Source organism: Rhamphochromis longiceps, linkage group LG7 (genome assembly GCF_057381845.1).
Source record: "Rhamphochromis longiceps isolate RC_006_pf linkage group LG7, R_longiceps_female_GT1.1, whole genome shotgun sequence".
Lineage (NCBI taxonomy): Eukaryota > Metazoa > Chordata > Actinopteri > Cichliformes > Cichlidae > Rhamphochromis > Rhamphochromis longiceps.
Window position 1 is genome coordinate 19956416 of NC_140563.1, and position 26352 is coordinate 19982767.

Sequence of the window (26352 nt, forward strand, 5' to 3'; positions counted from 1 at the left end):
TGATCAGTTCTGATTACTGAGGTACCACTGTTGTTCTTTCCCAAAAGGAACCGATAGTCGTCAGGATATTTTATTCTGGTGGATTGGATAGTTTGGAACTGACAAATGTTGAAGACTTCTTTTTTGCATGCCCACTATCTTGTGATAATTTGGTAGCAGCGCAATGGTGATACTATTTGCAATGTTTATCTTGTGTAAAATCCATAATCACAAGTAACTTTATAGAAAACTGAGGAATCTGGAAAGCTGGCAACATTTCAAATTTCAGAAGAGAAAAAGTGTGTATGCCACAGATGTGTGACAAAGCATTTTAGTAGTTGCTTCCCAAGTTTTGTGGCAGTTTCCCCCTTGTAGACGCACATGTCCAGCCTGTCTAACGAGTACATCAAGAGCAAAACAGATAAAGATTTGATGGAATTTGTTTCCATGGTGACACTGTATACAAACTTACCAAGCATAAACTTTCTGCCCTTACAACAAAAAAAATAACAAAACTAAAACTCTGGAGTAGATATTACAAAGGACACAATACTTACCTATAGTATTACTGATGGGTGGTCACTAACTGCATTGAAGCACCAAAAGTTAATTCAATTTGAGGCAGTTATAACATCTGTCACCTGATTTATTCAGAAAAAAAGACTGTGCAAAGTTCAGTTTTTATTATTTTATTGAAAACATTATAAAAGTACGTGTTGCAGCAGCATATTCACTTTTTATGATCAACATCTTCACATTTACACAATCCAAGTTGAAAATGGCATTTACAGCAAGCAGTCAATGATCAATCTCCAGGAGACATGACTGCACAGGGCAGAGATAACGAGGCATCTACTGCCCCCATGAGGCTGCAAGTGAAACTAAACTGAACCGCAAACACTAAAGTTCCTGTTTTTGTTCTTTTGTTTTTTATCCCACTTTGATCCACACTGCTTCTACATGTTAAAGTTATTTTTTTTATAATTCACTTGTTTCTAATGCAGAGCTGATGTGCAAATTCATAACTTGGGTTTAAGTTTTCATTTCAAACAAAAAACAGCTTTGACCAATTCGAGGCACGAACACAGGTACACAGTGGATACCCAGCCCGTGTCTGAAAGTATCTGATAGAGAAAAGGAAAGAAAAGAAAAAACCCTCAAGCAGCCGAATTAGCACAGCACAGGTTAAATAAGCACAAAATCTGAAATATCAGCTAAACATTAGTTTGAAATTCACACAGAAATCGCTGCAGTCAGAGCAAGAGCCACAACACTCAAACCACTGACAGGTGAAGTGATTAACATCGGTCACGTTACAAGGCAATTGTCTGCTGGGAAACCCTTGAGTCCATCCATAAGTAACTCCATCATGTACTTCCCAACTAAACATTTCCCCCATAAACAGGGGCCTCCCTCAGAAGGTCAAACTGGAGGACCCACAAGACCCAAAGAAGACCTTATTAGCATCCCAGTGGTTTAAATGTTGCGGCAGGAGGTGCAGCCTTGCAGAATCAATGTTCAGTTTAGTGTTTGTGACCCTCTAATCTGAACATCTGAATCTGCTGGATTACATTCACGAGAAAACGACTGCAGCCTCACTAAAAACAGACCAGAATTTGGATCTCATTTCACAGATATCATTTATGTAGCACAGAGTCACCGGGACACTGTGAGGAACACAGATTTAACTGAACCCCAATAGTCACAGGACACGCACGCAATGTTTTGGTAACAGTGAGAGTTTGGAGTGAAACTGGAACATGCTGATATTTCCAGCTTTTTCAGTTTGACCACCTAAATAATTTTAATGTAAAGCTTATTTTTTATTTTGAAACACTTTCATGTTTCACTAGAGCAGCAATTAACACTTGTGTTCATCATCAGATTAATCTGCTGATCATTTTAAGAAAATGTGTAAGCAAGTAGTGATGGGATGTTTTCAGGATGAATTCATTATCAGCTGACTAATCGTGGCAGCTCTACATTTAGCAGCTGTCACCGACACAGATCAAAAGCAACTAAGACAATTCCTCATAATTAGGACTTTTTAGCTGTAATCGTGGCTGTACAGGTGAATTTGGTTTTAGCCGCCTGACCTCCAGGTGACCTTTTGTAACACTATAACTAGACGCAGACACTGACGATGCTGAAACTCAGAAAGAATCAAAACGAGCAGTTTGAGGTGCATGGTACCTCATGGTGGATGGTACTTATGGCTTTAGCAAGAACCAGATCTTAAGCTTTGGCTGATTGCATGTGCAATATGGTGACCCTCGCAAAGCTGAGAAGAAGAAAAAAAAAAAAAAAAAAAAAATCATAAAAACCCCCAAAATGTAAAACTGGAAGAATGTTTGGCATAAAAGGAATCGAATATTAAATTCTAAAGTGACAAATGGTGAAAAGTGTAGAGGAACACCCACATCTCTGCCATTTATCCTTTTTTTGTTGCGGGGAACAAACGCGTCACAGTCTGAGGAAAACTGAGCACAGCTTCCCATCAATGTGACTGTTGTGGATGTTAGTGCTGCAGGTTTCTCTGAACCTCATTTCACAAAAAAGGAATCTAGTGTTTAGCATCGAGTTACCCTAAAGAAATAACAGTGATAAGAAAACAGCTACAAAAAAAAACAAAAACAAAAAACAAACAAACACTCAAACTATATCCCAGACACCAAGTATATTATTTTCACCAGTTAAATAACTAGAATATAGTACATCTTGATTTTATTCTTGTTGTTCTTGTCAAGAACAAAGTTTGAGAGGAAAGAAAGGCTTTGACCAGTTTTCCTCTCTTGTGTGTGACTAAAGGAGGATCCTGAGCAAGAACCCTCAAGGCTCAGTGCTTCTAGGAATGAACGCTGAACTGTAAATGAAAAGAAAAAAAAAAAAAAAGCTTCAATCGTCTTCCACATGTAAACAATACATCATGTACCTGGGACTAAACCTAGTGTAAGCTGTCAGATTGAATCAGGAATCAGCTGGTAAAGTAAGTGTCACTTAAACTAAACTGAACAGCCATGTGTTGTTATCATTACTTGCGCCCAGTTTGATACTGAAGATTGCATAGTAGTGGATAGTAGAACAGAATCCAGATCAGTCATTACACCTTCAGAAACTCCTCTAAATGCTCTCCTTTTTCTCACCTGCACTGATATGACTGCACAACACAGGGTTAAGCATATTTACAGTGGCAGATGTTCCTCCTCCATTCTTCTTCTCTCGCTTTTTTGTTTTTAAAGACAAAGTGCAGTTGAGAAAATGGAAAAATTATTGGTCACATCTACTTTCCAATTCTGTACTGATTCACCTCATCACCAAACATTCAAAAAATATATATTACTAATGCAAAACTATCTTGTCTGTTAATCCACCAAATGTTCTTTGAAACAGAATGAGGTAAATACCAGAAGTAGGACAATAACTACACATACACCGAATGAAAATTGCCCCCTTCACCCCCTTGCCTGTGTTATATAACTACTTGGTTCATGTAGGCACAAGAACAGTATGTGTCCATCCTCTAAGTGTCTTCTTGTGTTACATTTCTCCTCAACTCCTCTCACTGTCCCCCTTCATTCGCTGCAGACAGCGTGACTGACCGGCTTCCTCTCAGGACTTCCGCTGCCTCAGCGTCTCGGAGCTGCCGTTCAGTTTGCTGCGACCGGAGGGGGCGGCTGTGCTGCCGTTGCCCAGCGGGCGGTCCCAGTCAGCGGGGGCTTCCTGTTTACGCCGGCGCGTCTCTTTGTAGCGGAGTGTGATGTCACTGTGAGAAGACAGAAGGAAAAAAGCACACGCATTATTTATAGTGCGTCATCCCTGAGGGTCATGTCTTCCCAGATGGTTTCTGGTCCACTAACTTTTCTCACAGAATGTTTATTTGTTATAATTCCTACGCCTACACTATACACTGGATTATATTAAAAGAAAAACAAACAAACGAAACAGCTGATTACTTTAACAAACATCACAAACAGAAGATAAAGCTCTGCTCTCAAAGTCTCACGTGAGCTGCATTTCTTACTTTTTGAGAATAAGAAAAATTCCTAGTTTCTCTTTGTTAAATAAATCCATCACTACAGGAATCGATTAGTCAGTCTGTATGAAATCCCTGCTTTTAGGAAGGTCGGGGGGAAAAATGAATAAAACAGAGAAGACCACCGACAGAGAAAACCAAATCAAACGACCCCTTTTAAGCAAGCACTTGGTGACAGTGGGAAGGAACTGGAAGGTAGATCCAGGCTCAGGGATGGGCAGACATCTGCCACCACTGGTTGAGGGTGAGGGCAGGGACCTTTTGTGTATTTGACAACAAATGTCATTTGTGTGTCCCAAAATAAGCTGGATGCCATTCTAACAATAATAATAATATACTTTTTTCATTATATACGCTACTACTTGGCCACATTATACAGTGAAATAACATTTTGTTTCACTGCTATGCTGATAACCCACTGCTCCATTTCCCAGTAAGGTTCAACAAGTTTCATCAACCTTACAAACTATTTAACCAACATCAAGAAACAGATATGTGCATTTAAAAACAATAACAATAACTATTATTATTATTACTATTATTACTATTATTATTATTATTATTATTAAAAAATTTAACTCCAATAAAACAAAAATTCTTAGATCTGGGTTGGACAGCCTGCATCCAAGTACCAACTTTACCAGTTTACCGAGTTGCCAGAAATCTGGGTGTGTTGTTTGATTTTAATCTCATTTTTTAGGAATAGTGCGAGGATATGATCAACACTGAGTTTTCAGTGACGTTCATTTTCAGTTTTACCTTCTCTCTGGTTAATGCAATAGTTTCTTAACAGGTAACAATCAGAAATCAATACACAGACTTCTGCTTGTGCTCAGATTGTGCAGCAACAAGACTTCCTACAAGAACCAGGAAAAGTGAACATATTACTTCAACCCTAATGACTTTTAGAATCGATTTTAAGATTTACTTATTTCTTTTAAAGCATTTCATCGCCTGACTCCAGAATATGTACTTCAACTGCTGCATAGCAACCGGGTCACGGTCTGAGATCCCCTGGCAGGAACCCGTTAACTGTGTCCATCTCATGCTTACAGATGAAAGGCGATCGCTTCGGCTCTTTATCTTAGTTTTCTTTTGATACTGAACTTATTTTAAATGATATATAAATACATTTTAACATTTCTTTTCGTGTAAGTTTATTCTGTTTCTGGGAAGCACTTCACAAAAACATACAAAAAGTACTTATCATTGATACTATGTTTATTGTTAACATTAATATTATTTTGAATGCTCCTCATGAGGACCTCTGTAACACTTAATGGAAGAGCACCAAGCAGTTACACACCTCAAAACAAAACATGCACTCAGCACTTGCCTCGGTCCACTCATACTAAATGAAGCATATTAGGTAACAGACTGGGAGTGTGCAATAGGGTCAAACAGTGCTTGCAAATTCTTAAGGTTCTCGGTTAAAAAAAAAAAATAAATAAATAAATCACTTTGATCAGAATAACTGGATAATGGCACACTTTTGTCTTTAGTAGACCAGAAGAAGTGGTTGAGCGGATCTCATTGCTCTTGTCACGTGATGGTTAGTGTCTGTGTGTGTCTGTGTGCGTGTGTGTGGGGGGTATCAGTTCCTCTGGGTTTCACTGCCCTGACTCACTTAAACAGTGTCAGCACAAACTGAATGCCCTCTAGCGTCACTAAACTGACTGGAACAGAGTAAAAATGATGTGAAGGGAAATGAAGATGATAAAATTCACCACAGACGTTCTCTAGAGGATCTCATAGATCCTCTAATAATGATTATAGATCCAAATGGTGATGTGGTAGAAGAGTGGAAACAAACAAACAAAGAAAATAAAAACCCTACACTTTTCCTATACCTAGGACATTACTGCATTATTGCTGAGCAAGAGCAGGAAGTAGTAAGGAAGGGGAGGGAAAAGGCAAGGGGGGGGGGGGGGAGAACCGACAACAAGCCTAACATGCCAGGGCAGGCTGCACCTAACAACACAGTAAAGATAAGGCAGCTCAAAATTTTTTTAATTACATTTCAAAAAAGAAAAGAAAAAGAACACACTCCATGAGCTCATGAGGAATAACTAAATCAAATACAGGAGCACACTGGATGGAGTCTCACATGTGTGAAGACATCTTTCTTAAACTGTAATTAAACTGTATTTCCTCATCAGTCACCATGAACAGTGCATTTAAAGTAAAAGTGAAGTGCAAAACAGCAGCATGGAAGCAGATTGTCATCTTTTCCTGCATGAGTGTATAAAGTTCATTTGGAAAACAGCTGCTTTTTGCCAATTTCCAACTTCCCTTTCTATAATTAGCATGTAAGATGTCTCTACAGATCCATAACTGGACTCTACATGAAACAGACCAGTGGAAAACCCACAGAAAGCTGACACACACAAAAACAATAACTTAAAAGAGAAGAGCGACCCAAAGGCAGACTGGACCTGTCTCAAATAGACTGCACGATGTCCAGTGAACCAAAATAGAAAAACAGAGCGATACTTTGGACTTTGGTCCCAATGTAGTTATTGTGTTTACTAGACACAAGCTAGAAATGGTTAAGAAGCTGAAATCTTTCCTCCTTACAGCCTAGCTGTTTTTACACGAAGAGCACAGACTTTCATTACCTTTCAACAAACATTGTTTGTCACCCTCAGCTTCCCCCCCCCCCCCAAAAAAAAAAAAAAAAAAAAAAAAAAAAAAAAAAAAAAAAAAAAAAAAAACACAAAACAAACAACAACCACAACAACAATTAAATAAATAAAATAAGCCATCCCACTACTTACCGGATGAAAAACCGCCACATGGTCCAGATAAGTATGAGGAGGATTCCTAAAAACCAGCACTGAATGATAAGAGAAGGAATGGGCAGCATGATGGTGTGGGGGTCATACTTGACCACTATTAGGAACTCCGTTACTGTGATTGCTGATACCAGCCACGCCTGCTGGCCGAGCTTCTTGTGGAACTTCCTGTTAGGAAAATGAAACAATGTTATTATGGAAAAATTATTCAATAGGGAGGATACATTTACTTTTTTAGGTTTATTTTTAATATTTACTGGTTACATGTATGCCTGTGATGTAACACTGTAACGCACAGCACTCTATCACTACCCATGCATGTGAATAGTCAACAGTTAAATGATACTTCCATTTCTAGTCTACCAGAAATACTACAGTCTGAGTAATTATACGAATTTTGTTAGTGGACAACACTGGTTAAACAGAACTAGTACAGTACTGCAGTACTTAGCTATAGCAAATGAATGGATGTATGTAGGCTGTTCTACAATGAACTGGAATGCAATCAGAGTAATTCCCAACAACATTCTGCACAGCAGCTGTGACGACGTTAACCTGCAAGTAAAGAAGTCCACTAATGCTAGTCATACTTGGCAAACTAATCTGACACTGTGCGTGAGCGCCACACATTTCCCTTCATTTGGTATTTAAACAGTTAAAAATGGCTTTTATATACATATGGAATACATGGACATATTTAATTGAGTTTATTTTTAATGAGACTATAATCCCTCAGGTTTAATCAGTTAATCACTAGAAATATCTTCCAACACTAACCCAACACTGGAAAAATAGCAGAAAACGAAACATTTCTGTCTGTTTCTGTTACTAGTAACCATATTCTTATCAATGCACATGTTTGCTCATGGCTGGTATGTATGAATGGTGTTCTTACTAAATAATTTTGCTGTGTATAGTATACAGAAGACTCACACATTTCTTCACTGCTGTGCTTATCTAGTTTTCTGATTTCAATTTGCACTACGATAACCAGTTTAAAACTCAAGAGCAAACACTTGACTAAACTGAATCAGTGCTGAATGTCAACAAGTTCTTTATTCGGTGTGTATAAAACACATACAGTCTTTTATTATACACCCGGTCAAACTGTCCAACTCCCAAAAGAAAAGCTGCACATTGCTACTCACGGGTCATCCATGAAGTCGTAGATCTCCCTCATGGCTACGCCCCCCACGTTGACAAAAAAGACAAGACGAAGCAGCACCAAGTAGTGTTCAGGAGGCATCCACAACACAAATTTCAGGTAGAAGGTGTTCAGCTCTGCCAACAGAAACTGGCGAGATAGGAGATAAAATATCTAATTTAGAAGCACCAAGAACACAAAAACAACACAGAAAAGAAAAAGTTACAACAATCAGTCCATGTTGGGCACGTCTTTCTTTTCCATTAGCTAACAAGAACTAGTCTTTTACATTTCGTGAACTAATTCAGGTGTCAGACAGGGAACCAAAAACAGAAATAGGGCCAAACATAACTACGCCCATATTTGATGAATTACAAATCTGATCTTTTTTCCTCTCTCCTCGATTCATGAAACACATTTCCTATGCGTCTGTTATGTGCAGTTATTTGAGTCCTTTCTAAGACGACAGGATAGTGCTGTTTAAGCTTAATGTTGATCGATTGTCACAAGTTGTGGATTTGATGTTTATGCTCCACCCGCCTCTGCTCACATCAGGTGGTTGTCATGTTTTCAGCGTTACAATGTGTTGCTAACAGGGAAGTAGCAGAGTGGCATCTGGCGGACAAACTAAGCAACGCCAACATTCAAACCATGGTTGAAGGGTGTTTCTATGATCTCTTCTTTTACTCTATCCAGTTTATCAATAGTCACAAATCCAGATAGAGATATATCAGCAATATATTAATCAATATAGTGGTTAGGCCAGTCCATGAACATGTATTATCTATATATCAGAGTCTAAATACATTACGCTTTCTGTGCATTGTTATTGCATGGTGATGTCATCATTTTCTGCAGTGAGACAAATGCTTTCCCTTCATGTTAGCATTTCTTACCATAAAGATGATGCCTAACACAGCAAGCCAGCGGCGAAGGTTTGAAGCAGGCTTCCACTCAAACTTGACCCAGCTGTAAGGTGTGAACTGGAATGCTATACGCTTTATCTTCCCCCTGCCAAGTACAGACAGAGATATCATTAAATATAAACAAATACAGAAGCCCAACATAAAATGTTTGCAAAGAAATGTCTTTCATAAAGTCATACTTGTATGTAGGAATGTTCCAGAGGCCCTGCCACTGATACGGTTTCATTGACAACCAGGCCAGGGTCTTCATGCCACAGTAGATCCCCAAACCATTGCACACCAACACATCCATGATCCACTAGATGGAGAAACAATTCAAAAAAAGGGTAAGTGAGGTGCAGTAATCCTCCAAACCAACTATCACACACCTCTCCTCCACCTTGAATATAATTTACATTTACTATAACTAAGGTTTTTTTGTGTGTAACAAGTAGCAACAGCAACCGCAGTATTTATCTTTACAGTCGTGATTATAATTACATAATACCTATACCGTCTGTTTATATTTGGAGTTTTTCCTGTTGCTTTCCAGCAGTGCTCACTTGGCTTTACCAGCTACCCCTTCTGTTAATTAGACCACTTTGTTAGTTGCTGGTATGAAGTTCTTATCATGCAAACAAATGAGCACTTTGTTGCCATTACAAATATCACTAGCAAAATAATCACTCGCATGCTTCCACTTTCTGTGCTTTTACTTATCAATGTGCTGACGAGCAAGAGATCTGTGAACCTCCCAACTTAACACATGATGAATATAATGTGTTCTGCAAAATGTCCGTAAAACCCTTTAATTTTACTTTTAAATTTACAATGCAATCCTTGTTTTGAACATTTTATCTATTCACACTTTGGTTCAAAGAAACTTCTTGTCTAATATGGACACATTTAAAAAGTATGTCTACATTAGGCAGGATTATATCTGCAGTAAACACTGTTACACTTTAAAGAGAAGACATCTTGATCTTACCATTTGTGCCTTATTACAAAAGACTCACTCAGAAAACTAGACAAAAAAACAACCAAAATAACCTCAACGTGTGTCACACAGTATTTTGTAATTAGAAGAAAACAGCACAAATGTACGTACATGGTCCCACCAGCACTCCGAGAAATTAGGCAACTGGTGCTCCAGGCTATACTCCAAGAACTCAAACATGACACTGATTATCATACACATCCACCAATCCCGGATCATTAGAGTCTGGAGGGAAATAGAGTGTGAGAAGGTCAGCAAGATAACAGACAAACAATAAAAAAGGTGCAACTTTATTTGTCAATAAATGATCACACGAGAATGGGAATGACCTCACTTGGCACTTATTGACTAGGTGCTCTGTAATCATTGCAAAGTCAAACCATTTAAATCTGTGATGTGTACATAACAGCGAGGACAGCACGCTCAACTGCTTTTATGAAACATGTCAGACAGCTAATTCCAAACCTACCTTGATATACCATCCGAGAAAGTGAGCTGGCACGAAGCCATCCATCTTGTCCTGCAGAGACAAATGATGTTTAACAGCAAGCCCAACTACAATTTTGCCCCTAAATCTTACACGTGAAAAGCCCTTTCATTAAACCGTTGATCGTGTTTAATGATCGTGTTATTGCATTTCTAAAGTTGGGTGCCAACAAATACCCTCTCAGCCTTTTACGACTGAGGGGTAAAAATAACTTTTTTGTTTTTAGGGTCAACTGGAAAGAAAAACAGATGTGAAAATGAGAAAGGGAGATCAGAAATCAAATGTGACATAATCAGATGCAAACTATAAAGTGACATTTAGAATATGCAAATATATCATTCCCAGAAAGCCTATATGTTGTCAATACAAACAATTATTAATCACTCCAAGCCTGTATATTGACTGCTCTCCATTTATCTACACATAAATACAATGCACTGTAAGAAACTGCACACAACTGCTCCTTCAGTGTTTTATATCCCAGCAGCCACATGTAGGCACCAGAACCCTGATCTTGATAACCATGCAGCCACTGATTTGTGAAATTCCACATCTGAGTGCAGTGCCAACCATCCACCATATTTACTGCAAAGTAGCCCATTTAACAGGGAGATGTGTTGCATTACACTGGTAGCGGATTATGATAAGCATCCTATGGTTTCTAACTTTCCATTAAAACACAGATCTGTGACTGTGTGCATTTCTTAACATTTTCAAACTGCATTTCAGTTCATTGAGCACTGTTTTAAGTTTCACTGCTCCACTGATATAACCCAAAACAGCAAGCGAGCTTGGAGACACACACAGCCTGTGCTCTAAAAAGTCCTGCTGCTTTCTATTTGTGCTCGGACAGTTAAAATAAGACCATCTGTGTTCAAATAAAGCATCGCATCTAGTTCACACTGGAAACAGGAAGAAATGAGCACAGAGAGTACTGGGTCACTGAACAGGACAAAGCCTCTTTGGGCATCATGAAGCACAAATAAAATGCAATTAAACACACAGTTCTACCCTTACTATTTGGATCATATTATTTCTGCTTAGTAACCCAACACATTTTTATGTATTAAAAATTCCTACAACCAAAGTAAAGTTTATTGATAAATATGTGGCTTTAATTTGACATTTTAAAAAGTCATTCACAGAAATGGGGTTTTAGAGGCCAAAATCAGACTATTAGTAGAGGTGGGCTCTGGGTCATGGCAGCAGACAGAGGAAGGCCTGGTTCTATTGATGGACTGTAATCTGCCCCAGACTCAAGCTGCTGCACACCTCCACAGTAACTGTATTCTTGTGTGTGTTTGAGAATGAAAGAGAGATAAAGCAGAAGAAAAAGAGATAAGAGAAGTTTTACAAAAGGCCATATTTCTTTTCTGTATCTGAGCCACTTCCTTATAGCAATAATTGAGGACAATATGCACAAAATTATAAATGCATGACTGGACAAGAAATTTTACTTTTAGGAAGGCGGCCTGTTTCTTACTCAGTTTTTTTTTTAACGGCATAATACTATCAAAAATTCAAGTCTTACAAACATTCCTACCTGCAAAGATACACAGGAGAGAAAAGTAACATAAAAAGCAAAAAAATTCATTCTCTCACCCAGATGTTGTGGAAAGGGTCTGTAGTGTTTCCAGGGTCATAAATGAGGCAGTTTCCCCCATAATCACGCTCAGGGAGAGGAACCCCCAATTTGGGGTCAATGTACTTCATGAACTGTCGTCCATCGTGCACCGTCTGGATAAAGGAGGATAAGAATAAGAGCAAGCACCACCAGAACTTACATTTCTACACAGGCTACATCAGATGGTGTCCTCCTTCAGTTAACGGCAGATTTCTGTGGCATAAAAGTAAAATTTTATTGCTTTTTACCTAGCAACAACTTAAAATTATCCTTTTACAAACAGGAAGTAGATGGTTAAATATAAACCCCCCCCCCTTTATTCTTCTTCTTTTACAGTGTCCAGGGCTGTCTGAAGGGCCTGGCTCAGTGACAATTTAATTAAATTGGGAGAGGGAAAAGAGACTTCCAGGGATCACAGCAGAAAAAGCACCAGAGACTGGAACAGACATATCATAGTGGGAGAGGGGGGGGGGGGGGGAGCCCGATATTTTGCCCAGGCTTGACTACACTTTTAAGAAGTACTTATGGACTCCATCTGGCCTTCTTTTTGGAGACCACGATTATAATTAAATGTCAAAGCAAACGTCCAGAAAACCCATGTCATAAAAATCACTGAGTAGAAATCTCAAAAAGAGAAGTTTGATGTGGGAGGGAAAATTGTCATGTGATTGTGTACAGAGTTCAAATGAGTTAAGAATTTGCATTGCACGTGTTGATCTGACATGTTTTAGCCTTTCCAGGAAGCAAAATTCTCACCACACCAACCTGAAACAGGATGAAGATGAGGAACAGTTCATAGACGACAGTGACGCAGAGCCAGAAACGCCAGTAAGCTAGAGCGAGAGAGAGAAATCAGTTACACTGAATACAAACTAAATTAGTACTATGTTTTTTAAACACAATGAAAAAACAAATAATAAAAACGTTACATGACAATTTCCTATTTGTGCTGAACATTCCACGTTCCAAATCTAACTACTTCTATTCCCTGCAGTTATGAACATTTGACACTCAGTCCAGACTAATATTTTACTGCCCAGTTACGTAACTTCAACGTTGCTGCCCCAAGTTTGACATTTAGTTCCCACTAGTTTTCCAACAAAAACCACCATAAACAAACGTATAATGTGGGTTTTGGTTAAAGACATTTAAAAAGAGCACCTGACGACACACAGAAATGAGCTGCTAGGGGTCCTGGTTAGGGATGGGTATTGATAAGATTTTCACAATTCTGATTCCATTTTCGATTCTGTTTAACGATTCGATTCTTTATCGATTCTTTTTAAAAAAGGAGAACACACAGGTCGAGTAGCTTAGAACTTTGTTTTATATCTTCTCTTTGAACAAGATAGAAATTTAGGAGTAACATGGCCTTACAAACCCAACAGTAGGGATGGGTATCGTTTAGGTTTTATCCGATACCGGTGCCAAACCGGTACTTTTGAAACGGTGCCGGTGCTCAAACGGTGCTCAAACCGGTGCTTAAAGAATGGAGAACACAAAATTGGTCCAAAAACCTCTCATGTTCAGCTGTTTTTTGTAAAAAGATAACAATGTTAGCCTTTTCTGCAGCTATGGGGCATATATGGTATCATTCTTGGCTGGAAGCAGTGCTTAAACAATGGAAAAAAAAAAAAAAAAAAAAAAAAAAAAAAACAAAACACAAACTTTGTCCTAAACCTCTCATGTTTAACTGTTTTCCACTTTTTCTTTGGTCATTTTAGCCTTTTTGGCCAGGGTGAAGGGAGTATCTGCCATCAAACAAGAAGACAGCCGCATGTAGCTATGACTGTGTTTTAATAGTTCACCTTACATGCATTAATTTAATAACGTGGTTAGCCTACTCAACGTAAATTACACACGAACAACATTAAGCTACTCACGCAGAGAAGAACGGCTGCTGCTGCCATCATCATCCGTCATCATTTCTGCTACACTGGCAGGGCTAGGGGCCAGGACTCTACTCTTCATGTTTTTGGGGGATGTTGCATAACAGGCAACCCACCCGCAGTAGATGCGCTCGGTGTGAGGTCTCACAGCAAGCTATCAAATACAGCGCATTTCTCGGCTTTAAAAACAAAAAAACAAAACAAAACAAAAAACGCTATGCGTCGCCAGGTGCTTCATTAGATTCGAGGAGTTACCTCCTTTGCACAGTATCACCTTAAAGCACTTGTTGCAGGCTGCTGAGTTTGCATCTTTTGCTGTGAAGTACAGCCAGACTTTTGACCGCTTCGCCTTGGGCATTTTTAATCTGTAGCTCTGCTCTAAAAGAACGTACGTACCTGGCCCCGCCTACTATCCTCGGAAACGTAAAATGATTGGCTAGAATCTAAAGTGTATCACAGCTCAGGAAAAAAAAGCACCGAAATAAAGCACCGAAATGTGCGCTGCTTTTCGGTCTGGTTACTACCGTTTATGTCAGAACCGGTGCCATGATGGCACCGGATACCGGTACCCATCCCTACCCAACAGTGAGATCTTATGAGATCCACAGCCCACGGCTCTTCAATGGGGTGTCACAGAGTCCCCGGGGAAAAAAATTGTAAATGTAAAATAATAAAATAAACATTCTTCTGTAGCAATAACAAAGTATAACATAAATTATTCTGTAGCAATTGCACAAGAATATCCAGTAATGTCCCTGCCTACAATTAAACACATTCACTACTGAAAATCGAGGCATCTGCTGTGGCAAGCCTTTGACCACAAACTTAGTCACTGCTCGGTGACATTCGTCTATCCTGGCCTGAAAGGAAACGCTACTGGTAGACTGCAGCGAGAACTGCCAGCATCTGAGCCAGCCAGACTCTGTCTCTCTCATCATGGTCACCTAAATGCACAGTAATGGCAGGTTTTGTAATAAGCCAGATCGCGCTAACATAATATGCACTGTTAGTTGATTATTTACCTGCCACATTAACGGGAGAGGACGTGCTGCTGGGTTGAGATTCACGAGTCCGGAGCTGAATTAAAAACACGACATTCATTTAAGGTCATCGTGTGTTTTGTGAGCAAATGCTTTTGCATATTCGTAGTGTTTCCTCCCTTAAATGAAATATCTACTTTGCAAGTATTGAAAGTTGCTCAAAAGTTTGGTTATACTTTACGAGAGCGGATGACAACAGGGCGTTTGAGCCGCCGTGTTTCCTGCCAGGTAAATGACGCTCCGCAACGTGGTGACGTCATTCGGGGCGACTGGAATCGATAAGGGAATCGTGCAAAAATGGCAAACAATTCCAAGGAATTGAAACAGTGGGAACTGGTTCTCAACAAGAACCGGTTTTCGATACCCATCCCTAGTCCTGGTATTTGGTTCAACCCCAAATCATTAGCTCATTTCCACTAATAAACATATGCCTGAATTACCTCAGTATACACATAATGTCATAATGTGTTTCTGAAGATTTAAGACAGAGATACTGATTTTCATTAAGAAATAAAACATCAAGTAAAAGGACTGATATATACTGTGGTAAACACCAATCTCAGTCCTAAAGTCCCACATGAGGAGTGCTTTTATTTCAACTGCTATTGAGCTGAATTATAGTGGTGATTCACATTCACAAGCTCAGTTTCCTTTGACACACCCAGCCCGTGATTCAGCAGGAGCTACAGGTTTTAAATCTGAAGGAGGAAAAAAACAAAAAACCCTACTGGGTCTTTTTCCCATGATGGTATTCTATGGAGAGCCAACTGTAATGTGAATAACACCAGAACCTACCCTGCTGGATTAACAAGCAAAAGACTGAAGCAATTGCATACACACACAACCACATCCCTCGAACAGCCCACAAAGGTGCGAGTAATGCAGTCAAATACTCGCTCGACCACTTCACGCCTACCTACAACCGACAGTATTGAGCATGTCGCTGCATCTGCCTTCCACGCCCTGTTTTCCCTCCTTCCTTCCTCCCTTTCCCGCTGGAGTTAGCTGTTGTGTGTGTGTTGTGCGGGAGATGTTAAGTGTTTTCTGCATGAAAGCTCTGTTTAAAAAGCTGTGAGTGCTCTTATTTAAATAGTAGCACCTTTTACAAACTGCATCAGATTTAAAGAAGGAAAAGATTCTGTTAGGATGCAAGTTTACAAAAGCATTAGAGCAGAAATCCAACTGCCACAGCTTACGTGCTGCAGTCAGGCACGTAGATTTTTCTACCTGAGCAACAGGTTTTAGTACAAGCATAATCAATTGCTTTTCACATGTCCTACAACAGCTCTGCATTTCAGTGTCATATAATGCAGACAAGTAACAGATTGTGCTTTCTCTCCCTTTTCCCATGCATATGCCCTGAAAACCCTGCATCTGTATTGTAATGAAATGTCATCTCTTTCCATCCTCTCCCGCTTGGATGACAAGATCAAAGATGTTTCATATAAATTCGATTGCATGGCACAAGCAAAAGCCTCTTTGTGGAGACCTTACCAACAGTTTGATTACATTAAAAGGTAAAAAAAAAAAAAAAAAAACTGTATCAGATGTGAGCTTGTCACAAACTGCCATTTTCAGTGGTCACTGACTAATGCCACTGCAATGCCTAAAGCACTGTTTATTTACTAGAACCATACAGCCCATTATAAATTAGTCACTGAGCTTTAAAGCCTCATAAAAATGAATGATTTGGGATCGTCCGTACTGTCTGCAAACTCATTTAAATTGATGACTGTCTTCAATCAGCTGCTGATTCTAACCAGGATGTGTATTTTCCATTAGGAGGATGAGAATGTTATTACTACCGACTGAACTGCTGACGCAACTGTCAGCTGCTTTTAATGCAAACATATTTTTTATATAATCAGTTTTCACAATCCCCTTTTAACCTTTGTTTTAAAGCATTTCAATCATTTCACTTATCTGGAAGCTTTAAGAGGCAAAACAAATGTCAAACTGGCATATCCTGGATGTTGTCCAGTATTTAATGAAAGGTAATAAAACAGACCAGGGTTCAATAAAAAGAGCACTACATGGCTTTAATATGAACTTTGACTTGCATTTCCAAGTGCCAACTTTGTTAACTTATGCTATATTCTCAATATAAAAAGAGATCCGACATGAATTACTTTAACCTGGTGATAAATGTGCTTTTCATACCTGGATGCGGTCTGGTGAAAGGTCCATCTTTGGCCTGTGTCACTCCAAAACAGAGGAACACCAGGATGCTGGCCACAATACCCCTAGAGGACACACATTTGGGAATTCATTGGAATCACAAAGACTTCTGTATCAATTCCTCATACATGTTCTTACTGAACCACCAACAAACAAACAGCCTATTTTCATGTCTTTACACTAGGAAAAAAGTGAACCTCTATGCGAACTACTTCTCCAAAAACCTGGAATCCAACATTCAAATTACAGATATCAGACTGGAATGTGGGTAAATAGAAAAAACTGTTTGTCTTGTGTAACAAAAAGGGTCCAGCTCTGTGTCTGAAGGAAAAACAAAAGGATAGTAAGTGTTTACCCAAAACAAATTAGTATGTGAGAAAAATTAAATCTTGTCCTTAACCCAATTGAGATGTCAGGCAATGCCTTAAATAGGCTTTTTAAAGCAATCAGAAATATTGATGAACTCACAGCATTGTAGGAAGAATGGCCTACAATTCCACCACATCACTGTTCAAGTCTCAGAAGTAGCTACAGGACACATCTAAGGGCGATGGCTCAACATGTTCACCCAGCGTGTTCAATAAAGACATGAAGTTCACCTGTTTGTGTTTATTAGCTCAGTCAAATTGTGTTTGTCCATTACTGTAACTTCAATTAAAATCAGTATGCATTTCAAAGAGGCCGGAAGGCTTTTATTACAGCTACACATACAAGTCTCAGCATTTCAACCCCGTAAACCTTTAAGATCTGTGATGTCAGATCAATCAGACAAGGCATGAATGGGAGCATAATGGCTTGGAGAATTAATAATTAAATAACTTGAATCTGGAGGTCTGGTCTACTGCTTCTATTTCAATATTACAACTTCATTTGTGTTTATTAAGAACCAGCTAAGACCAGCCAAGTTGAGCTTAAGTTGCTGTTGATTTAAGCTCTGAAAACCGGATGACCAGACGAGGACCCTGTCCTGACCTTACAAGTAAACAGAGCAGGCTTAAAAGACTGAGCATACAATGGGATTACAGTGCGTGCTAGCCAACAAGCGTAGGAGCATGAGCATGTGAGATTTAGGGATCAATTTCTTCGCTGTTTGAGTCTGGAATCAAATGAATGTGTGTTCAAAGAATACAACACACAAAGTGAAGTTGTGTGTGAACTAGTGAGAGTGGTCCCGGATTGCAGGGTTGACTGGGAGTTGAGGAGTAACCAAGCAGTGCCTGAGAGTGAGCTCCGCTTCCAGGGTGAAGCTCTTAGGGTATTTATCCCAAGGAGCCAGACTACGCTGATGGCAGCAAATCCTGTTAAGGAGCATCCACACAAATGCAACCTACAAATCACCCCATCTGTCGCAAACACACATCACTGATAGAGCCTGTTTTATGCCTGACCTTCTCAATACACCTAAGTACAAAGTAAGAACAACTAACTATAACCCTGCTTTGTGTCACAGATTTTTAGCTGTAACACACGTAAATGGGAGTTTTAAGCCACATGCAAACTTGCCTTGACTAAATCTCCCTGTTTGAAATACAAGAAGCTATAACAAACACTATCAGGAACAGGTCTGATCATTTCCATATTTATTCAGCAGCATGGCAACAGCTCCAAAAAAAAAAAACTTTAGCCACAAGAAAAACAAGTTCTGCAACAGCTTATGTATTCCCATAGGAACACTGCTTTAGTGCACCTCCTACTCCTACCTGCCTTTTCCTACCAGGAAGCACAAAGTAGCTGGCACAACTTCCAGCAGTCGCTCTGCAACTTTCTGTAGTTTGCAGTAATAAAAGAAACTGAAATAATTTGGCATTTATCCAAGTCTCTGTGGTTTAATAAACGTGATAAAGTTGGATGTATATTTCTCTCCAAAGTTTAAATAAAACCCATTAAATCTACTTGCTAAATGCTCAACTCGTATTTATAGTGTTCTTTTCATGGCCATGACTGTTTTATACATGGCCTTGTAAGCTCAAGGTGAGTGTGACTGTAAAGGCTAGTGACTCATCTCAAATGGTGACTTTTGCTCCTTGCCCATGTTTATAGGAAATAAGTGGTTTATTCCAAATGTTGTTTAAAAAAAAAAAAAAAAAAAAAAAAATCAGAGTAGCTACTGGTTGGTTGGTTGCATTGCGGCGTTACCCCCACATTTAGATTTGATCTATTCTCCAAGTGTGTCGTGACAAAAAAACTGAGCAATAAAATGTGCTGTTCCTCACGAAGCAGATGAACTCAAACCTCAGCAGTCTGCACCTGCTGCTGTTCCAGTTAGACTGTCTGACTCGTAGCCCATCTCCAGAACAGAAGAAGAGCTGCTGCTGCCAGTTGCAGTCTATAACGGTGGAGATAAAAGTATGTAAGAGATGCCCTCTGCAGAAGCAGAAGAATGACATGGAGGATGACCACAATAGCAACTTAGTTCAAGACCCAGCCAGAAGGGAAAACACAAGGTAGGAAGGGCTGTAGCTAGCTGGTTAGCTGGAACTGAATTTCCAAGACTTTCAGCGAGTAAAGCTTAAATGAGTTGTTAAATATACAATGGGCCGACACAATGGTAAAGTTCCATATAATATCCCGCATTATATGGAACTTCACTTTGGAGATGGTACTAGGTCCAAATAATCAGGAGACTTGGTTTTGCAGAACATCACCTTGACATTGCCTTGTGGCACGGCCCTATCCAGATCAGTCAATTGTGCCATGAAGACACCAACAGACCGCTGTAGCACGATCCATTATTGGCATCTGATTAGCAGCATCCGGCGTTCCAGAAACTCAAAACAAGATTCAGTAGCAGAATAAGCTGTCTGGGATTGGCAGAGAAGATTGGCATGTTTTATTTCCATGGTCACAACCTGCATATTTAACTCAGCTGCTCAACCCACAAATGCTTGTTGCTTCAAATTGTGGCACCATTTAAGGGGAAACAAACAGTATAAGATGCATTGTCAGCAAACATTGTTACAACAAAATGACCAAACACAAATTTCCTAATGCTAGTTACCAATAAAATAATCTCTCTCTCTCTCCCTCTCTCTCTACATAAACTGGTGCAAAAATGATATCATGAAGCTTCAGTTTAAAAGCCTCCTGGGGTTAAAGTAGATTTTTGGGTGCCTGAGTTTTGGAGTGTTTTGGCTTTGGTGACACTGAGGAAAGGAGAAATGCAACCTACTGACCTTTTAGTGTTGTAGGCCGTGTCCTGAGGAGTCTCCTCCAACAGCGTGACGTAGACCAGAGCGCAGGTCAGAATGAACAGCACTGTGACAGTATGGGCTCGCCTGCAGTGAAAGTGGGGGAAAGGACAGAGAGAAGGACGAGAGTACCATTTGTAGAACAGGAAAGTCAAATACCAGTCAGCACAGGACATAAAAACACAAAACAAAAAAAAAACCACAACAACAACCAAAAAAAAACCCTAGATAGGCTGATGTTGTCTGACATCACCATGAGACAACGTTAAGCAACACTGAGATAACACTACAACACTGGAACGGTCTAAACAAATCTGAACGTAAATCTGCTCGTTGCTAAAAACATCTTTGTTGCCTCCAAATATCAAAAGGCATATATAGGGGTAAATCAAGGACAAAATAGGAGATGAAATCTGTTGGGAAACTGAGTTGCTACAGCTAAAAATAGTTACAAAGTTTGTGATAAGCTTCAGTTCAAACCTTTCTTTAACTTGAAGTCAAAAATAGCTTTTGCATCAAATGTCTTGTGCCTGACAGTGGATGGAAAAGCTTTATATCAGGTCTGTTTAAACAACAGAATTTGTATGCTCTGGCAGACAAGGTGAGCTGGAGTTTGATAGCCATGTTGTTGGCTACAGGCCCAAGCTGTATCTTCCATCACCCCATGTCAGCAAACATACTTTGGCCTCTGTGGTGTGACATTCTAGTTGTTTAGATATACGTCCACGCAACCTGAGGTATTTACCTCAGCTGACAGGGCAAAGTTTTACGATAATGTCAGGGTCAAGAGAATACACGCTATATAATGGGAGATTTCTCGATTAGAAATAGACAAAAGGACCTGAATGGTATTTGGAATGCTGACAAGTGCATAACAGTTGATAAGTTCTAGAAAGACAAATGGGGTGACTGCTGAGAACAGTGGCAGAGTCACCGAGTTTCCTTATCACTCCTGGAATGTTGACGCTGATCAGGCTGCAGGTGGACTGAGCCAGTATTCATTAGGGAGGAGGGATTTCTGGGAATAAAGCTAATCCAGATATCTTTAAAACTCATTTTGTCTGTTGGTTAAAACCCCAAAGTAATGGGTTATATACCCTGACACCAAGTAGCATCCAAACATGCAACATGTAGGTGAACTGTTAAGCTTAAGTAAATAGAAAACAATCAACACAATCAACACTGGTGTCGACCTGTTTACATGACAGTGTGTACCAATGACTGATCTGAGTGTTACTCGTACTAGTTACAAAGCACTTACAGGAAACATTTGTATGATACCTTTTTTGTTACTTAACCATTATGTGAATACCTAAATATCTGTAATAAGCTAAGACAAAACCGTGTGACAACCGTGTGACAACCAAATGTCAATCATAACACATCGTGGCTCAAGAGTTGGGAGTTCGCCTTGTAATCGGAAGGTTGCCGGTTCGAGCCCCGGCTTGGACAGTCTCGGTCGTTGTGTCCTTGGGCAAGACACTTCACCCGTTGCCTACTGGTGGTGGTCAGAGGGCCCGGTGGCGCCAGTGTCCGGCAGCCTCGCCTCTGTCAGTGCGCCCCAGGGTGGCTGTGGCTACAATGTAGCTTGCCATCACCAGTGTGTGAATGTGTGTGTGAATGGGTGGATGACTGGATATGTAAAGCGCTTTGGGGTCCTCAGGGACTAGTAAAGCGCTATACAAATACAGGCCATTTACCATTTACCATCTTACACGACAGATGCCATCACGCCTCAAGTTTTAAACCTGTGGAGAACAATTATAGCAAGTGTATTTTATTCCTGCCAGCCCTCTCATTAATGAAAGGGTCACCAGCTGCAGTAGCCTTAATATTTTGGGGTAAACAGCCAAGCGACATATACTTTATAAATCTATCTAATCTAAAACTACAGAGGCAATGTGCTGCTCTGAGAATTTAGATTAAAAGAAAAAAATAATTAAAGGGTACCTGAAAGTGAGGTATAGCGATTCTGTAAGAAGTTTTTTAAAAATAATAAAGTGCCAACTTTGAGTCACATTTCTTTTGGCTGAAGCTTGATGTGCAAGACAGCACACCAGGTATTGTCAGCCTTTTTCCTGTTCCACCTCCTTATCCAACCTGTTTGGCTGGAGCCACAGGGGGAGGACATGATTTCTCTCTTCGCTGACAACGATACACCACCAAGAGTGGAAAGGTGCAGCGGAAATACTGGTTTTGTGCAACAGAGCAACCAGCTAAGCTTAGAAACAAAGTGCACCTCTAAGCTTGAAGTTAAGATTTAAAAAAAAAAAAAAAAAAAACAGAAGAAAAGATTCTGCTTTATGCCAGCCTCATGACTAATCAGAGTCTAGATTTAAGGATGAAATTGGATTAAAATAGCCTTCGACTTTAATGACAAGCAGAGACAAACTAACAATTTAATACAATGCGTCTTCTTGTCAGTTTCATCTAATTAAACATTTGCCGAAACCAGTGTGAACAAAACTGCCATTATTTTGAAATGCCTCAGCACTAAATCAGTTTAAGGGAAAATAAAAGTGGAACTCCAGCACAATCACATTTAATAAGTCCGAGTTCTTTATAAGGCATATTAAAACTTTACCAAAAAAAAAAAAAAAAAAAAAAAAGTTTGCCATTGTCAGTTCCTTCCTGTGCCAGTGATGCAGGCTGAATACCATTTTTAACCAAAAGCTGCTGCCATACAGCTTTCTACTATGAACTCTGAACCCTTGGGAGACAGAGTCCATGTGGTGCCCTACCACCTACACACTTGGAAATACACCAACAACTGCCATCTTTTTCCTAACCTGCTTCATGCTGTCAGGTTTATCATCTGCAGTCAGCACTTGAAAATGTTCCACAAAAAAGGTTCAATCGTACAAATAACTGCAGAATGTAAATTTAAATGACTCACAGGAAGAACCACTTTCCGTTCTTGTTTTTTTAATGCGTTCATGTATGTAATACTAGACGGCAAAAATTCAGGATGCAATCAACAACACCCACACACTGTTGTTATGTTGACCCCTAAAGCAAACAGCTAAAAAGCCCTTGTAAAACTCTAAACTTTACAATGCTACGTCGTAAGACTGCATCTGGATGACTGCCGACACATTTAATTGCCACATAAGTGGGTAAAACCTGGTTTAGGTTCAGTCTAATACAGCAACCCTGCCCTCATGTATTTGTCAATATTGTTCTGGACAAGTGACCCTGATTATTAATCCACATAAAAACAAGATTCTTGTATTTTCATAACTGCAACAGACAAAGGTATTTTAGCTCCTGATAACACCTCACTACAGAAATCTGATGCCAAGGCCGTACCACAGTAATGAGAAATTCTCATTAAGGTTCCCACTGGGAGGACCAGTCTCCTCTGCTGTCAATGATATTGGATAGCTTAGCAGATTCTTATTCAATCCATATTTTTTTGTACACAAAGCAGAAATGAAAACCGCACAGACACTCAGAGAAGCTTAAATATTCCTCGAGTGACAGGCTGGAAAGCTAACGTAGCTATAAATTAAAAAGGGCTGCAGAAGAGAATGTCACTTTTCCAAACTAGCTGCATAGCATATCATAACGAAACCCGTGTCCTGCAACATGCGTGTGGTATTCCCATTGTGCATGCTTTTTTCTTTTTTAGTTGGCTCATACATACTTTTGTTTACGTAGTGAGAAATAAAACATGCGGTGTTAGGAAAGGCTAATGAAGTATGTGCTCATTTCTACACTTTGCAGGACAGGTATTATACCTGGCACATCTTCAGATCTGTTGTGAATGTCAAAGAATCTCTCAAGTGTCATATCTGAGCCCTGAGTTTGGATGTGCAATGTGAGCATCCATGACAACACTGCAAACCCCACAACACCTCCAGAAGTGACATTTAGTGGATCATGTTTACTGGAATAGTTGCACCAGGATGGAAAAACAACAACAAACATTTCAGTTTGACCTGGCATTTACAGCAAGGTCACATTATCTGCTGTCATTAATGGAGGTCGCTCTGGGCCTGTCTTTCAGTTCACCTTGAAGCACATATTACACCCTGCTGTCAACTAACAAATGTTTCCTCCCCTTCTATCTCTGCAGGAGCCGTGAACTTGCACTGACACCGACACAAACACTCACCAGAAAAAGGTGTTGGTTCCGTCGTCGTAGACTTCGCACTCTGTGTTTCTCCGGTGCAGATTCTCCCTGGAGGTCTGCTTCATCACCTTGGCTTTGATCGCTGTGCTCTGATCCGGACACGCTGGATCCACGGAGCCGTTGTTAACCTGCTCGCCGACGCTCTTGCCCGCAGCTACGCCGCTTTTCTTCGACTCCGGCTTGGTCATGGTTCTCACCGACCAGCCGCCCTGCGCTGCTTTAAAAAAAAACTGATCCCGTGCGCTTTGGTTTATCCCTGAGCTTTCCTCCCGTCTACTGTCATCCGCGTCAGCCCCACCCAAGTGGCTGTCAGCATCCTGTGGTGGTCGGGGGAAATGAACGTTACCAGGGCGACACTTGAAGGGTGGGGAGAATAACCTGAAAATCACGCCCTGCTGCTGAGCTGACCTGCCCGGCACGGACAGCCGCACTCACATGCAGATGAGAAATGCAATTGAGTCAGGTTTGACACCGCCTACTTATTTTAAAGCATTTCTACATAACCTTCAGAGTAACACTTCTATGTGTCAGCAATGGCGACCACTTTCCCACATGCCCACTGGGGAGAGGAGGGGTTGGTGGGTGGGGTATTACACGGTAAACAAAATCACTGTGCCTGCACTTCGATGGGTGCGTAGCGTTGATATAAGGCAGCTTGGTGAACTGCGTTAGCTATTTGTAGCAGTTTGACCTTGCCAGCGAGACTGCGGTGACTGACAAGCTCCTTATCAATTAACCAATCAAGGCAAAACCGTAATTACTTATGCCATTATTGATTAGCTACCTATTCCTTGCCGGGAAAATAATCAAGCTAACATTACTTACCAGCTGAATTTACGGGCTTACTGACCGGAGTCCGAATGTATTTTGCCATTAGAAAAAGCTACATTTGTATAAAAGTAAAAGAACCAGAGGAACAAATGAAGTATACTGGTGTATTACTGTAGCCCGTCTTTATTGATACTACTAACAGATAAACCGCATCAGCTACCTTACAGTCTACGCGCGTCACGTGGGCATAGCGAAAGCGCCGGTGTGTGGTTGAGCAATCAAGCGGCTTCCGGTTTATTCGTTTCACCAACAAAGTTCTCTACGATGCGATACATTGACGCAATCTTATTTTGAAATACAAATATTTCATTCGGAAGTTAAACTCTCGTTACTTACCGTAAATTTAACACATTGATAGCCTGACCTATTTGGCGGGTTTAGTTAATCCGTTTACATGTAATATTGATAAGTAAATGGTAAGTTTTAGAAATTTCGCAGTAACAGTAAGTTTTAATGCAAGTAACTGCAAAAAACGGCACTGTTAACTTGGTTAGACTATAAAACTATTATTAAAACCGCATTGTTTTGGCTAGTGCTATATATGGGTATTTGGTATGTCGTCATTTCCGCCTAGTTTAAAAGTGACGTTATTTGCATACAGAAATGTTTAAATAATCAGTTAAATATAAATAAACAAAATGGTGTTTGTACTTATTATTTAAAGCAAACTTTTTTTTTAGTTTTGTTTTTCATATGACAAAATGATATGCGTAATTGTTTCAGAGAGCATACAAAATCATTGCCAGATTATTCAGTAAAACTCAACTGCGCTGACTTTCTGATGACGTGAAGCACTACATTCATAAAGTCAGTGAAAAACATAAGAAGCATAAAATGCAAACAACTTTCCACAATTTCCACAAATAGTGTTTATAATACTCACCTCTGACGTTAATAGTCAGTTACTTATTAAACAATATGTTTCCTTTTTTGACCTTCTTGAAATTGCAGGTTTACTATCCGATAGCTCATACTTTTATTGATTATTATTATCATACTTATTATTGCTAAAGGTCCCAATTAAATCAAAATATTTAATTGGGACCTTTAGCGCCTGATACACAAGATCTTGTCTCTACTAATCAATGTGGTGTAAACATACCCGTAGATGGAGCAGTCTGCCAAGA

At 39.8% G+C, this 26352-nt stretch overlaps 1 protein-coding gene across 2 annotated transcripts; it reads right to left on the reverse strand.

The window, feature by feature from the left end:
* Nucleotides 1-948: 948 nt before the first annotated feature.
* On the reverse strand, nucleotides 949-26352 carry ptdss2 (phosphatidylserine synthase 2). Of its 2 annotated transcripts, none has more exons than XM_085412768.1 (13): nucleotides 26328-26352; nucleotides 24377-24711; nucleotides 20245-20346; nucleotides 17054-17136; nucleotides 12730-12797; nucleotides 11943-12077; nucleotides 10323-10373; nucleotides 9965-10078; nucleotides 9057-9175; nucleotides 8848-8962; nucleotides 7956-8101; nucleotides 6790-6975; nucleotides 949-3742 (listed from the first exon to the last, which is right to left on the reverse strand). In XM_085412768.1, exons 2-13 carry the CDS (start codon nucleotides 24580-24582, stop codon nucleotides 3589-3591), a joined length of 1479 nt encoding a protein of 492 aa, XP_085268894.1. In that variant the 5' UTR covers nucleotides 24583-24711; nucleotides 26328-26352; the 3' UTR covers nucleotides 949-3588. The 2 variants fall into 2 exon arrangements, with proteins under 2 accessions (XP_085268894.1, XP_085268892.1); XM_085412766.1 differs by lacking the exon at nucleotides 26328-26352 and adding an exon at nucleotides 25220-25411.

Bases quoted from the DNA above. Each gene is read 5' to 3' on its own strand.
- ptdss2 (XM_085412768.1), bottom strand. From the start codon at position 24,582: ATGACCAAGCCGGAGTCGAAGAAAAGCGGCGTAGCTGCGGGCAAGAGC. The intron at 8,102-8,847 runs GTAAGAAATGCT...CTATCTCGCCAG, and splicing joins TGTTAGGCATCATCTTTATG to TTTCTGTTGGCAGAGCTGAA. The intron at 3,743-6,789 runs GTAAGTAGTGGG...GTCTTCTCACAG, and splicing joins ATGTGGCGGTTTTTCATCCG to TGACATCACACTCCGCTACA.